The 16,611-nt window shown below is 42.6% G+C and overlaps 1 protein-coding gene across 2 annotated transcripts in view; it reads right to left on the bottom strand.

Moving 5' to 3' along the window:
• LOC134323174 (signal peptide peptidase-like 2A) overlaps positions 1 to 10,383 on the bottom strand; it is an 86,716-nt gene extending 76,333 nt beyond the window's left edge. For both annotated transcript variants that reach the window (XM_063004611.1, XM_063004612.1), the window contains exons 1-2: positions 10,222 to 10,383; positions 3,099 to 3,209 (exon numbers count right to left, since the gene is read on the bottom strand). In XM_063004611.1, coding sequence (XP_062860681.1) covers positions 3,099 to 3,209; positions 10,222 to 10,272 — 162 coding nt within the window. In that variant the 5' untranslated portion in view covers positions 10,273 to 10,383. The remainder of the gene's footprint in view (positions 1 to 3,098; positions 3,210 to 10,221) is intronic.
• Positions 10,384 to 16,611: the final 6,228 nt, after the last annotated feature.

Raw genomic sequence — 16,611 nt, 5'->3', positions numbered from 1 at the left:
AACACCTCACTGTCACTGCTGGACTGAGAATAGTCCACCAACCACAAATATCCAGCCAACAGCGCCCCGTGGGCGGCGTCCTGTGACCACTGATGAAGGTCTAGAAGATGAGCGACTCAAACAGCAGCAATAGATGAGCGATCGTCTCTGACTTAACATCTACAAGGTGGACCGACTAGGTAGGAGTGTCTAATAGAGTGGACAGTGAGTGGACACGGTGTTTAAAAATTCCAGCAGCGCTGCTGTGTCTGATCCACTCATACCAGCACAACACACACTAACACACCACCACCATGTCAGTGTCACTGCGGTGCTGAGAATCATCCACCACCTAAATAATACCTGCTCTGTGGGGGTCCTGTGGGGGTCCTGACCATAAAAGAACAGCATAAAAGGGGGTAACAAAGCATGTAGAGAAACAGATGGACTACAGTCAGTAATTGTACAAAGTGCTCCTATATGGTAAGTGGAGCTGATAAAATGGACAGTGAGTGTAGAAACATAATGGTCATAATGTTATGAATGATCAGTGTATTTTAGTGCTTTGAGAGAATTGCTGTCCCTCTGCATTGGTACAAAGATGTATGGTTAATGTAAACTCCATGGCAAAGCACAAGTGGTTGTATGTAGTTTGCCATTGGAAGATTTGGTGAAGGCAACCATACTGCGAGCTTATGAGCTGGTTCCAGAAGCACACAGACAAAGATTCAGAAATGCAAAGAAGGTGTCCAGTCAAACATTTGTGGAGTTTGATAGGTTCTCCTTGATAAATGGTGTGCTGCCACTGAGGCAAAGGATTTCTAGTCCCTTAGAACCTTGATGCCCTTGGAAGAGTGTAAGCACTGTTTGCTAGAACTCATTGTGGTTTACCTTAATGAGCTAAGCTAACATCTTTGTCTGAAGCTGCCACATGATGAATGTGAACCCACAGGAGTGTGTTTAGCCCAGAACCAGAAAGGTGGTCTGCTCAGCCTTTTGATTCCACCTTCCAAAACTTACCACAGAAAGATCCTTCTCTACATGATGGAAGTATGGTGGGTGAGTGCACTTCCTTCTACTGTCCTAAGCCTGACCATGTTGGGGTAGACTGTCAAGCCTTACAGCGTAAACTTACAACCCTCGTAACACCTACACCTTCCTGCACTCTAAACAATGTAGACAAGACAGTAGAGGCCATAAGAGTCTATTTATCTGAACCCTTACTGTCCTGCATGATCACTTAGATCTACATTTACATTTTCAGCATTTAGCAGATGCTTTTTATCCAAAGCAACTTACAATTATGACTGAACACAATTTTTAAGGGCCTTGCTCAGGGGCCCAACAGTGGCAACCTGGCGGTAGTGGGGCTTGAACCAGCAACCTTCTGATTGCTAGTCCAGTACCTTAACCACTGAGCTATCACTGCCCTGTCAGTGATGGATCATTCAGCATTATGGAATAAAAACTATGGAATTCATTACCACAAACTCTGAACCTCTGCTCTTGAGCTAAAAACCTACCTGTTCTCTCAGTACTTCCTTCCTCCTCCTCTGTCATAAGTTACCTGACAGCCCACCAGTTCAGTTTAAAAGTTCCCTTCTAAATGTGTGTGATGAATCTTATAAAAATGGAACGTTTACGTACTCTTAGAGATCGTCAGTGATAACCATGATTTTGTTACCAGGTAAACATCCTACAATACGTTTCTCATCTGGACAAATACGTTTACTTCGATCTGACACAAAATACTCTGCAAAGACCAGGTAAGGAGATTAGAACCCTACAGTCCACATTTAGCTCATGATGACTAGACTGTGTTTGTGCAGAAACATAAAAGATTCTATAATATCAGCACAGTACTGCTGTATCTTTATCTTTGTGTATTATCACTGGATGCTTCTCAGGTCTTTGCTAGAACAGATGGACCATACTTTAATGTCTTGCCTACATTGGGATTTGGAAAGATCTTCCTAAAATGAATTCAACTCTGATATAAAACCCTAATAGCAGTGAGCTAGGAAACAGTATAGTCTCTAAACCCTAACCCTAACCCTAACCTACTCATTTTATAACGATCCACTCACCACGGATGACCCTTGTAGCTGATGTTGTTTATATTAGCTATAGAGCCCCGAGCCATGATGATAACAATACAGACAGACCTGTTCAGTAATTCTGTTAGGAGGTCAGGAGCACAAAATAGCTTTATACACTGATGATGTCCCAAAATTAATGCAACACACTGAATTGTGTGAGCTCTAAACATCAATAATTTAAAATAATCAATATTATTTTTAAACAAAGAAGAAAGGCTGTATACACTACATGGACAAAAATATTGGGACACGCCGTTTAAAGTTAAAATTCATGTGTTCGATAAAATTGGAATAAATTAATTACATAATGGAAATGATATGCCTTCAAATTTGCAGCAACAGTTTAGGGAAGGCCCTTTCCTGTTCCACCATGACTGCAGCCCTGTGCACTAAGCAGGCATGTTTAACGTGATGTTTTACACTCTGGTTCCATCATGACAGGACGGGTCGTTACTGCTCACACAAGATCCATCAGTTCAGGTTTAATATCAAACACAGTCATGAACTATTCAGTGTCTCCAGTTCACCTCACTTACACGCCTCTGTACTGTGGGAGGAAACCGGAGCACAGACACGGGGTGAACATGCAAACTCCACACAGAAAGGACCCGGACCGCCCCACATGGGGATTGAACCCAGAACCTTCTTGCTGTGAGGCGACAGTGCTACCCACAGAGCCACCGTGCCCACTCAGGTAACAGAGTTAGTAAAACTAACAACCAACTACATCAAAACACGGAGGAGAATTTTGGTACTAGAGACGGAACATGAAGCCTCGCACCGTCGCTGGATGTTCTAGGTTTACATTCAACTATTAATGTAGCTGTGCTGCGTATCGTAGCTTCATTTATTCTATCATTTCATTTATGAGTGAAATTTCATAACTGACATGAAATGTGAAATACGAAAGGGACCCTTACGCCAGGGACTGGAGTTCAGTAGATGGAACCCTCACATGATCATGGATTCATGTATATGTGAAGATGGTGGGGGGGGTGGGGGGTGTGTGTGTGGTCTTACAGCATCACTGAGGGAGGTGGATACGTTGAACCATGAGGAGTTGTAGACAAGACAGTAATCCTTCTGAATGTTTCCATCAGAGACGTGCAGCACAGCCTCCTGACCTTCAGTCTGAACACACACACACACACACACACATTAACAAAACACACACACACATTGATAAAAACACACAATAACACAAAATCACTGAACTCCAGAGAAATTGTAGTCCATTGTAGAATATTGTAGAACATCATCAACTCCTCTGAACTTTATTCATCTAAATCCTCATCATGATCAGAAATAGCTTTACCGTTTGCTCCAGTTCTGTCTGGCTGCTGCTGTCATGTTTCTGATGGGTGAGAGCACAGCACACATTCACCTCAACATTCTCCCACAGCCTCAGTGTGCTTTTAGCTTACATTGTACAGCACCCCTGGAGCAGAGAGGGTTAAGGGCCTTGCTCAAGGGCCCAACAGTGGCTGGATGGCAACTTTTGATAGGTTCTCAACTTTTCAACCTACCAGTAAATAACCCAAAGCTTCAACCAGAAGGTCCCTGACCGGGCAGAGGTGAGAGCGCTGAATCTCAACCACTAGCCCACCAGGTTTGTGCAGGAAGTGCTTGACATTACATCCTGTATGAGTTTAAATCACTGGAAGCCAAAGAGAACAAAATCTGAAGGTCATTATTTTGCATCAGCAAGTCCTATCAAACAGAAATCAGCAAAGAGACTGGATACTCAAGATGTGAAATTCAAGCTGTTATAAAGACATTTGAAGAATCAGGAGAGATCAGAAAAGATCTGAAGGGCCAAGAAAACTTTTAAATGAGCAGTTTCTCAGTTTCTTCTTTGAGAGACTAGAAGAAGTCCAGTAAGGACCTGGCTCAGCGTCTGGTAGCTTCATCTGGACGCCTGTCGATCCTTCTACAGTCTGAAGAAGTTTGATCATGGTCTCTTGGTAGCAGCTAATAAAACCACTTTGACAGAAGAGGAACAGGGCTAAAAGGATGAGGTATGCTGAAGCTCACAGAGCCTGGAATGAGGATCAGTGGAAAAGAGGACCAAGAAGAGACGAATCCAAGTTTGAAATGATTTCGTCAGCAATATGTAAGCTGGAGAGAGTAAATGATGAGTGCTTGAGGCCGTCAGTGAAACATGGTGGAGGGTCTGTCATGGTCTGGGCTGCAGTTCTGTCAGTGGTGTTGGTGATATCGTCTGAATAAATGGAATAGTGCATTATAAGTTCATCATGCTATTCTCTCTGGACAGCGCCTGATTGGGTTGAATTTTTCAGCATGGTAACATTCTGGTAGGTTTGGGAGCTGTTAGTGACACTAGCATAAACAAAGCTTTATATATAACATATATAACTTACATGAGAATAGAAATGGTAATGGACTAGTGGACTTTTAGCAGGACCCGTCACACACACACACACACACACACACACACACACACACACACACAGTAACGCTGCGACTCTGCATCATGGTTTAACAGTCTTAAGAAGGAACAATGGTCTTCAGTAAGGTTAAGTGTTTCTTTCTGTCACGTCTGATTAAAATAAATAAATAAATGAATGGATGGATGGATGGATGGATGAATGAATGAATGAATGGATGGATGGATGAATGAATGAATGAATGGATGAATGAATGAATGGATGAATGAATGAATGGATGAATGAATGAATGGATGAATGGATAAATGAATGAATGGATGAATGGATGAATGGATGAATGAATGAATGGATGAATGAATGAATGGATGAATGGATGGATGAATGGATGAATGAATGAATGCATGAATGGATGAATGAATGGATGAATGGATGAATGCATGAATGGATGAATGAATGGATGAATGAATGGATGGATGAATGGATGAATGGATGAATGAATGGATGAATGGATGAATGAATGGATGAATGAATGGATGAATGGATGAATGAATGAATGCATGAATGGATGAATGAATGGATGAATGAATGGATGAATGGATGAATGAATGAATGCATGAATGGATGAATGAATGGATGAATGGATGGATGAATGGATGAATGGATGAATGAATGCATGAATGGATGAATGGATGGATGAATGGATGGATGAATGGATGAATGGATGAATGGATGAATGGATGGATGCATGAATGAATGCATGAATGGATGAATGAATGGATGAATGGATGAATGAATGGATGAATGAATGAATGCATGAATGGATGAATGAATGGATGAATGGATGGATGAATGAATGGATGAATGCATGAATGGATGAATGAATGGATGAATGGATGGATGAATGAATGGATGAATGGATGAATGGATGGATGAATGAATGGATGAATGGATGAATGGATGAATGAATGAATGCATGAATGGATGAATGAATGGATGAATGGATGAATGAATGGATGAATGAATGAATGCATGAATGAATGGATGAATGGATGAATGAATGCATGAATGGATGAATGGATGAATGAATGGATGAATGAATGGATGAATGGATGAATGGATGAATGAATGAATGAATGGATGGATGAATGAATGGATGGATGAATGGATGAATGAATGGATGAATGAATGCATGAATGGATGAATGAATGGATGAATGAATGGATGAATGAATGAATGGATGAATGGATGGATGAATGAATGGATGAATGAATGGATGAATGAATGGATGAATGAATGGATGAATGGATGAATGAATGAATGCATGAATGGATGAATGAATGGATGAATGAATGAATGAATGAATGGATGAATGAATGAATGAATGAATGGATGAATGAATGGATGAATGAATGAATGCATGAATGAATGAATGGATGAATGAATGGATGAATGAATGGATGAATGGATGAATGAATGAATGCATGAATGGATGAATGGATGGATGAATGAATGAATGCATGAATGGATGAATGGATGAATGAATGGATGAATGGATGAATGGATGAATGAATGAATGGATGAATGAATGGATGAATGAATGGATGAATGGATGAATGAATGAATGCATGAATGAATGAATGAATGGATGGATGAATGGATGAATGAATGAATGGATGAATGGATGGATGAATGAATGGATGAATGGATGAATGGATGGATGAATGGATGGATGAATGAATGGATGAATGGATGAATGCATGAATGAATGAATGGATGAATGAATGGATGAATGGATGAATGGATGAATGAATGGATGAATGGATGAATGAATGAATGCATGAATGGATGGATGAATGAATGCATGAATGGATGAATGGATGAATGAATGGATGAATGGATGAATGGATGAATGGATGGATGGATGGATGGATGAATGAATGAATGAATGAATGGATGGATGGATGGATGGATGAATGAATGAATGAATGGATGAATGGATGAATGAATGAATGGATGAATGAATGAACACTGTGGTGTGGGTTCTCACTGTACACACCGAGCTAAACCACTCACGCATTTACTGTTCTGGATAAGTTCAGTCCTGCCCTGACTAACCTCAGTTACCACCCATGTTTAAGACCAAACCCAGCAGAAGTTCCTCAGGGCTTCCCTTAGAGAAGATAACTGAGCCGGCAAGACCAGTAGAGCTTTCAATCCACACTGTATTCAGTTCAACACCAACCATCCATCATCCATCCATCATCTACTCATCCATCATCCATCCATCATCCATCGATTATCTACTCATCTACTCATCCATCATCCATTCATCATCAATCCATCCATCATCCATCCATCATCTATCGATTATCTACTCATCTACTCATCCATCATCCATTCATCCATCATCTATCCATCCATCATCCATCCATCATCCATCAATCATCTATCGATTATCTACTCATCCATCATCCATTCATCATCCATTCATCATCCATCATCCATCATCTATCAATCATCCGTTCATACATTAATCCATCCATCATCCATCCATCATCTATCGATTATCTACTCATCTACTCATCCATCATCCATTCATCATCCATCCATCATCTATCCATCATCCATCATCCATCCACTCATCTACTCATCCATCCATCATCTATCCATCATCCATCATCCATCCACTCATCTACTCATCCATCCATCATCCATCCATCATCTATCCATCATCCATCAATGCATCCATCCATGGAGGTGGTGGAGGTAGTGAAGGTGGTGGAAGTGGTGGAGGTAGTGAAGGTGGTGGAGGTAGTGAAGGTGGTGAAGGTGGTGAAGGTGGTGGAGGTAGTGAAGGTGGTGGAGGTAGTGAAGGTGGTGAAGGTGGTGGAGGTGGTGGAGGTGGTGAAGGTGGTGGAGGTAGTGAAGGTGGTGGAGGTAGTGAAGGTGGTGGAGGTAGTGAAGGTGGTGAAGGTGGTGGAGGTGGTGGAGGTGGTGAAGGTGGTGGAGGTAGTGAAGGTGGTGGAAGTGGTGGAGGTAGTGAAGGTGGTGGAGGTAGTGAAGGTGGTGGAGGTGGTGGAGGTAGTGAAGGAGGTGGAGGTAGTGAAGGTGGTGGAGGTAGTGAAGGTGGTGGAGGTGGTGGAGGTAGTGAAGGAGGTGGAGGTAGTGAAGGTGGTGGAGGTAGTGAAGGTGGTGGAAGTGGTGGAGGTAGTGAAGGTGGTGAAGGTGGTGGAAGTGGTGGAGGTAGTGAAGGTGGTGAAGGTAGTGAAGGTGGTGGAGGTAGTGAAGGTGGTGGAGGTAGTGAAGGTGGTGGAGGTGGTGGAGGTAGTGAAGGAGGTGGAGGTAGTGAAGGTGGTGGAAGTGGTGGAGGTAGTGAAGGTGGTGGAAGTGGTGGAGGTAGTGAAGGTGGTGAAGGTGGTGGAAGTGGTGCAGGTAGTGAAGGTGGTGAAGGTAGTGAAGGTGGTGGAGGTGGTGGAGGTAGTGAAGGTGGTGGAAGTGGTGCAGGTAGTGAAGGTGGTGGAGGTAGTGAAGGTGGTGGAGGTAGTGGAGGTGGTGGAGGTAGTGAAGGAGGTGGAGGTAGTGAAGGTGGTGGAAGTGGTGGAGGTAGTGAAGGTGGTGGAAGTGGTGCAGGTAGTGAAGGTGGTGAAGGTAGTGAAGGTGGTGGAGGTGGTGGAGGTAGTGAAGGTGGTGGAAGTGGTGCAGGTAGTGAAGGTGGTGGAGGTAGTGAAGGTGGTGGAGGTAGTGAAGGTGGTGGAGGTGGTGGAGGTAGTGAAGGAGGTGGAGGTAGTGAAGGTGGTGGAAGTGGTGGAGGTAGTGAAGGTGGTGAAAGTGGTGGAAGTGGTGGAGGTAGTGAAGGTGGTGGAGGTAGTGAAGGTGGTGGAGGTAGTGAAGGTGGTGGAGGTGGTGGAGGTGGTGGAGGTGAAGAACTTTCACAATGTGGACAAACGAGGTGGATCCTGGTCCCTGCAGCTGCTCTGTTACTTCCTGGTACTGTTACCTGAATAAATTAGGACTCCTCATGCAAACCTTCATCTTTTACAGCAAATTTTAATTCACAGACATTTGATCTTTATTTGATCAATACTGAGAGGTAATTATTGGGTTATTAAACAAATAAAATGTTTTATAAAATGATGAATAAAATGTAATAAACTAAAATACAATGAGCAAAAAGTTCTGAGCAAAAAGTTCTTCTGAGCAAAAAGTTCTTCTGAGCAAAAAGTTCTGAGCAAAAAGTTCTTCTGAGGAAAAAGTTCTTCTGAGCAAAAGGTTCTTCTGAGCAAAAGGTTCTTCTGAGGAAAAAGTTCTTCTGAGCAAAAAGTTCTTCTGAGCAAAAGGTTCTTCTGAGGAAAAAGTTCTTCTGAGCAAAAAGTTCTTCTGAGGAAAAAGTTCTTCTGAGGAAAAAGTTCTTCTGAGCAAAAGGTTCTTCTGAGGAAAAAGTTCTTCTGAGCAAAAAGTTCTTCTGAGCAAAAGGTTCTTCTGAGGAAAAAGTTCTTCTGAGCAAAAGGTTCTTCTGAGCAAAAGGTTCTTCTGAGGAAAAAGTTCTTCTGAGCAAAAAGTTCTTCTGAGGAAAAAGTTCTTCTGAGCAAAAGGTTCTGAACCACCACATTTATTAATATTTATTAATACTTAAAATGTTTAAAATGAGAATCAGACGAAGATGATTAGAAATCTTCATGTTCACTCTGTATCCTATATAAATAATATAAATAACAATAAATCATATAAATAATAAACAATATCAATAATTTCCCTACATTAATGAGCCAGTAAATGACTGAAATGATCATTTAGAGTTATAAACAATAAAGCTGCTCTGTTATAATCAGTTTGTATTAAGAGATACTGGAGTCTCTTACAGAGTCCCAATTCATCTTCTTTCTCTTCTATCAGGTTCGCTCCTCCTGGTTCTCCTCCGGCTGCTGCTGTTCTGTTATTATTTACATACACCTTTACATTTTTAGCATTTAGCAGACGCCGTCACCCAAAACAACCTACAAACGTGACCAAATACAACACACACAAATGAGGGTTAAGGGCCTTGCTCATAAACCAACAGTGGCAACTTGGTGGTGGTGGGGCTTGAACCAGCAACCTTCTAATCAATATTCTTGTACAGTAAACCTCTGAGCTGATCTTCTGTTCCACCAAACCTCCACCAGCCTGAACTGTTCACACCAGCCCGCCCGGGTGGATCCATACATTCCTGCTGTTCAGACCAAATTCTGACGTGCAGCACAAATCGAGATTCATCAGAACAGGAACCGTTTTCTGTCCATCACGGTTATGAGGATTATCGGAGTTACTGAAGCTGTCTGTCAGTTCTGATCTACCTCATTCAACAAGGTGTTTCCCCCTGCAGAACTGCCGCTCACTGGATGCTTTTCATTTCAAAATAAACACTGTTGTGTTAAAATCCCAGCAGCAGTTTCTGACAAACTCAGACCAGATGTTTTCTGCATTCTGATGTTTGATGAGATGAGATGAATTAATGGATTATCGGATGAACAGGTGTTCCTAATAAAGTGGTCACTGTGTATACAACTCTCTTAACCCCAGTATTACGTCACAAAGTTATTATTATTATTATTACAATTGTTATTACTATTAGTATTATTACAAGTATCATTGTTGTAATTGTTATTATTATATAAAAGTTTCCTAAAGGAGCAAAATAAAGTACTTTAGCATTAGCATTAGTTTCAGTTTGTAGCCGATTAGCTGGATGAATTTACCTCATAAGACAGCAGAATAACAGCTAGAATAATCCACAGTTCACTCCTCATGTCGATAACATCTGTATAATAAACTCCAGCTGAGAGAAATACAGTAAAATAATAATTTTAAACTTTAATCAGTTCAGAGCCGCAGTTTCACTCTCAGTTTAAACTCCCGGAATCTCCTGACAGATAGCGAAAGTGTTTTCCCCACCCGTATTCCAACAAGCCCCGCCCCCAGCGCTGTGATTGGTCGGTCTATTAGACTGACTCGGTTTGAGAGAAGAAATAGCCAATCATAGCACAGAAAGGCGGGGCTCGTCTGAATACGCTAAAACTCTGTTAATACACAATCACTTCCTGTTCTACCACACACGCTCACATACATACACACACATACATACACACACATACATATACACACATACATATACACACATACACATATATATACACACACATACATACATACACACGCACACACATATATATATACACACATACACATATATACACACACTCACATACAAACACACACATACATATATACACACACATACACACATATATACACACACAGATACACACATATATACACACACATACACATACTGTATATACACACACATACATACGCACACATACATATATACACACATATATACACACACTCACATACAAACACACACATACATATATACACACACACATACAAACACACACATATATACACACACATACAAACACACACATACACATATACACACATACACATATACACACATACATACATACAAACACACACATACATATATACACACACAGATACACACACATACACACATACAGTGTATCACAAAAGTGAGTACACCCCTCACATGAGTACACTTTTCATGGGACAACACTATAGACATGAAACTTGGATATAACTTAGAGTAGTCAGTGTACAGCTTGTATAGCAGTGTAGATTTACTGTCTTCTGAAAATAACTCAACACACTCACCAGAGGTTGGCTTTAAAAAATAGACACATGAGTGCTGCCAGCATCGCTGCAGAGGTTGAAGACGTGGGAGGTCAGCCTGTCAGTGCTCAGACCATACGCCGCACACTGCATCAACTCGGTCTGCATGGTCGTCATCCCAGAAGGAAGCTGACGCACAAGAAAGCCAGCAAACAGTTTGCTGAAGACAAGCAGTCCAAGAACATGGATTACTGGAATGCCCTGTGGTCTGACGAGACCAAGATAAACTTGTTTGGCTCAGATGGTGTACAGCATGTGTGGCGGCGCCCTGGTGAGAAGTACCAAGACAACTGTATCTTGCCTACAGTCAAGCATGGTGGTGGTAGCATCATGGTCTTGGGCTGCATGAGTGTTGCTGGCACTGGGGAGCTGCAGTTCATTGAGGGAAACATGAATTCCAACATGAACTGTGACATTCTGAAACAGAGCATGATCCCCTCCCTTCAAAAACTGGGCCTCATGACAGTTTTCCAACAGGATAACGACCCCAAACACAACCTCCAAGATGACAACTGCCTTGCTGAGGAAGCTGAAGGTAAAGGTGATGGACTAAACCCAATTGAGCACCTGTGGGGCATCCTCAAGTGGAAGGTGGAGGAGTTCAAGGTGTCTAACATCCACCAGCTCCGTGATGTCATCATGGAGGAGTGGAAGAGGATTCCAGTAGCAACCTGTGCAGCTCTGGTGAATTCCATGCCCAGGAGGGTTAAGGCAGTGCTGGATAATAATGGTGGTCACACAAAATATTGACACTTTGGGCACAATTTGGACATGTTCACTGTGGGGTGTACTCACTTATGTTGCAGCTATTTAGACATTAATGGCTGTGTGTTGAGTTATTTTCAGAAGACAGTAAATCTACACTGCTATACAAGTTGTACACTGACTACTCTAAGTTATATCCAAGTTTCATGTCTATAGTGTTGTCCCATGAAAAGATATAATGAAATATTTGCAGAAATGTGAGGGGTGTACTTACTTTTGTGATACACTGTATAAATAAATTTTACATTAATATTTTCAGCATTTAGCAGACGCTCTTATCCAGAGCGACTTACAGAAGTGCTTATATAGTGAACATTTTATTTCTCAAGTTTAGGTAAACAACAGTCGAAGAACATAAATCTGCTAAAACCTGTTAGAACCAAAGTGCCTTTTTTTTTTTTTAAATGGAGAAGAATGGAACAAAATGTTACTAAATAAGTACAAGTCAGCTTAAGTGTTTAGTAAAAAGGTGATGAAGGTTTTTAATCGTTTTTTAAAGACAGCAAGAGACTCAGATGTTCGGACAGACAGAGGAAGTTCATTCCACCACTTCGGCACGAGACCAGAGAACAGCCTTGATGCTTGTCTTCCTCGAGTCCTGGGTGGAGGATCAAGTCGAGCTAGACTAGAGGCTCGGAGGTTGCGTGGTACAGAGCGGGGTTTGATTAGACCACGAAGGTAGCTTGGGGCTGGTCCATTTTTGGCTTTGTAGGCGAGCGTCAGAGTTTTAAACTGAATGCGTGCAGCTACAGGAAGCCAGTGAAGAGAACGCAGCAGTGGGGTGATGATGTGGCAGCAGTGGGGTGATGGTGTGGCAGCAGTGGGGTGATGTGGCAGTGTTTAGGTTGGTTAAAAACCAGACGTGCAGCTGCATTTTGAATGAGCTGTAAGGGTTTAATCGTGGACATGGGAGCTCCAGCCAGAAGGGAGTTGCAGTCGTCCAACCGTGAGATTACAAGTGATTGCACCAGAATCTGAGGAGCTTCCCTGGAGAGGAATGGCCGAATCTTCCTGATGTTGTACAGCAGGAACCGGCATGATCTTGTCATGTTGGCTATATGAGGAGAGAAGGTCAGCTGGTTATCAAGGACAACACCAAGACTTCTTACCTTATCAGATGGTCTGATCTGGGAGTCATCCAGAGAAATGACTAGGTCCTGGGTTGGAGTCTGATCTCCGGGAATAAGCAACATCTCTGTCTTGCTGGGATTAAGTTTTAGATGATGAGCCAACAACATGCACATATGCACATATACACTCACATACAAACACACACATACACATATACGTATATACACACACACACACACACACATACAAATATACACACACACATACATACACACACACATACATACAAACACACACATACAAATATACACACACATACAAACACACACATACACACACATACAAACACACACATACACATATACACACACACATACATACACACACATATATACACACACACATACAAACACACACATACACATATACACACACATACAAACACACACATACACATATACACACACATACTGTACATACACACACATACAGTGTATCACAAAAGTGAGTACACCCCTCACATTTCTGCAAATATTTCATTATATCTTTTCATGGGACAACACTATAGACATGAAACTTGGATATAACTTAGAGTAGTCAGTGTACAGCTTGTATAGCAGTGTAGATTTACTGTCTTCTGAAAATAACTCAACACACAGCCATTAATGTCTAAATAGCTGCAGCATAAGTGAGTACACCCCACAGTGAACATGTCCAAATTGTGCCCAAATGTGTCGTTGTCCCTCCCTGGTGTCATGTGTCAAGATCCCAGGTGTAAATGGGGAGCAGGGCTGTTAAATTTGGTGTTTTGGGTACAATTCTCTCATACTGGCCACTGGATATTCAACATGGCACCTCATGGCAAAGAACTCTCTGAGGATGTGAGAAATAGAATTGTTGCTCTCCACAAAGATGGCCTGGGCTATAAGAAGATTGCTAACACCCTGAAACTGAGCTACAGCATGGTGGCCAAGGTCATACAGCGGTTTTCCAGGACAGGTTCCACTCGGAACAGGCTTCGCCAGGGTCGACCAAAGAAGTCGAGTCCACGTGTTCGGCGTCATATCCAGAGGTTGGCTTTAAAAAATAGACACATGAGTGCTGCCAGCATTGCTGCAGAGGTTGAAGACGTGGGAGGTCAGCCTGTCAGTGCTCAGACCATACGCCGCACACTGCATCAACTCGGTCTGCATGGTCGTCATCCCAGAAGGAAGCTGACGCACAAGAAAGCCCGCAAACAGTTTGCTGAAGACAAGCAGTCCAAGAACATGGATTACTGGAATGCCCTGTGGTCTGACGAGACCAAGATAAACTTGTTTGGCTCAGATGGTGTCCAACATGTGTGGCGGCGCCCTGGTGAGAAGTACCAAGACAACTGTATCTTGCCTACAGTCAAGCATGGTGGTGGTAGCATCATGGTCTTGGGCTGCATGAGTGTTGCTGGCACTGGGGAGCTGCAGTTCATTAAGGAAAACATGAATTCCAACATGTACTGTGACATTCTGAAACAGAGCATGATCCCCTCCCTTCGAAAACTGGGCCTCATGGCAGTTTTCCAACAGGATAACGACCCCAAACACAACCTCCAAGATGACAACTGCCTTGCTGAGGAAGCTGAAGGTAAAGGTGATGGACTAAACCCAATTGAGCACCTGTGGCGCATCCTCAAGTGGAAGGTGGAGGAGTTCAAGGTGTCTAACATCCACCAGCTCCGTGATGTCATCATGGAGGAGTGGAAGAGGATTCCAGTAGCAACCTGTGCAGCTCTGGTGAATTCCATGCCCAGGAGGGTTAAGGCAGTGCTGGATAATAATGGTGGTCACACAAAATATTAACACTTTGGGCACAATTTGGACATGTTCACTGTGGGGTGTACTCACTTATGTTGCAGCTATTTAGACATTAATGGCTGTGTGTTGAGTTATTTTCAGAAGACAGTAAATCTACACTGCTATACAAGTTGTACACTGACTACTCTAAGTTATATCCAAGTTTCATGTCTATAGTGTTGTCCCATGAAAAGATATAATGAAATATTTGCAGAAATGTGAGGGGTGTACTCACTTTTGTGATACACTGTACACACACATACAGTGTATCACAAAAGTGAGTACACCCCTCACATTTCTGCAGATATTTAAGTATATCTTTTCATGGGACAACACTGACAAAATGACACTTTGACACAATGAAAAGTAGTCTGTGTGCAGCTTATATAACAGTGTAAATTTATTCTTCCCTCAAAAAAACTCAATATACAGCCATTAATGTCTAAACCACCAGCAACAAAAGTGAGTACACCCCTTAGTGAAGGTTCCAGAAGTGTCAATATTTTGTGTGGCCACCATTATTTCCCAGAACTGCCTTAACTCTCCTGGGCATGGAGTTTACCAGAGCTTCACAGGTTGCCACTGGAATGCTTTTCCACTCCTCCATGACGACATCACGGAGCTGGCGGATATTCGAGACTTTGCGCTCCTCCACCTTCCGCTTGAGGATGCCCCAAAGATGTTCTATTGGGTTTAGGTCTGGAGACATGCTTGGCCAGTCCATCACCTTTACCCTCAGCCTCTTCAATAAAGCAGTGGTCGTCTTAGAGGTGTGTTTGGGGTCATAATAATGCTGAAACACTGCCCTGCGACCCAGTTTCCGGAGGGAGGGGATCATGCTCTGCTTCAGTATTTCACAGTACATATTGGAGTTCATGGTTCCCTCAATGAAATGTTACTCCCCAACACCTGCTGCACTCATGCAGCCCCAGACCATGGCATTCCCACCACCATGCTTGACTGTAGGCATGACACACTTATCTTTGTACTCCTCACCTGATTGCCGCCACACATGCTTGAGACCATCTGAACCAAATAAATTAATCTTGGTCTCATCAGACCATAGGACATGGTTCCAGTAATCCATGTCCTTTGTTGACATGTCTTCAGCAAACTGTTTGCGGGCTTTTTTGTGTAGAGACTTCAGAAGAGGCTTCCTTCTGGGGTGATAGCCATGCAGACCAATTTGATGTAGTGTGCGGCGTATGGTCTGAGCACTGACAGGCTGACCCCCCACCTTTTCAATCTCTGCAGCAATGCTGACAGCACTCCTGCGCCTATCTTTCAAAGACAGCAGTTGGATGTGATGCTGAGCACGTGCACTCAGCTTCTTTGGACAACCAACGCGAGGTCTGTTTTGAGTGGACCCTGCTCTTTTAAAACGCTGGATGATCTTGGCCACTGTGCTGCAGCTCAGTTTCAGGGTGTTGGCAATCTTCTTGTAGCCTTGGCCATCTTCATGTAGCACAACAATTCGTCTTTTAAGATCCTCAGAGAGTTTTTTGCCATGAGGTGCCATGTTGGAACTTTCAGTGACCAGTATGAGAGAGTTTGAGAGCTGTACTACTAAATTGAACACACCTGCTCCCTATGCACACCTGAGACCTAGTAACACTAACAAATCACATGACATTTTGGAGGGAAAATGACAAGCAGTGCTCAATTTGGACATTTAGGGGTGTAGTCTCTTAGGGGTGTACTCACTTTTGTTGCCGGCTGTTT

Source organism: Trichomycterus rosablanca, chromosome 11 (assembly GCF_030014385.1).
Source record: "Trichomycterus rosablanca isolate fTriRos1 chromosome 11, fTriRos1.hap1, whole genome shotgun sequence".
Taxonomy (NCBI): Eukaryota; Metazoa; Chordata; class Actinopteri; order Siluriformes; family Trichomycteridae; genus Trichomycterus; species Trichomycterus rosablanca.
The sequence above is the reverse complement of the archived record's forward strand: the minus strand, read 5'-3'. Positions and strand labels throughout refer to the sequence as shown.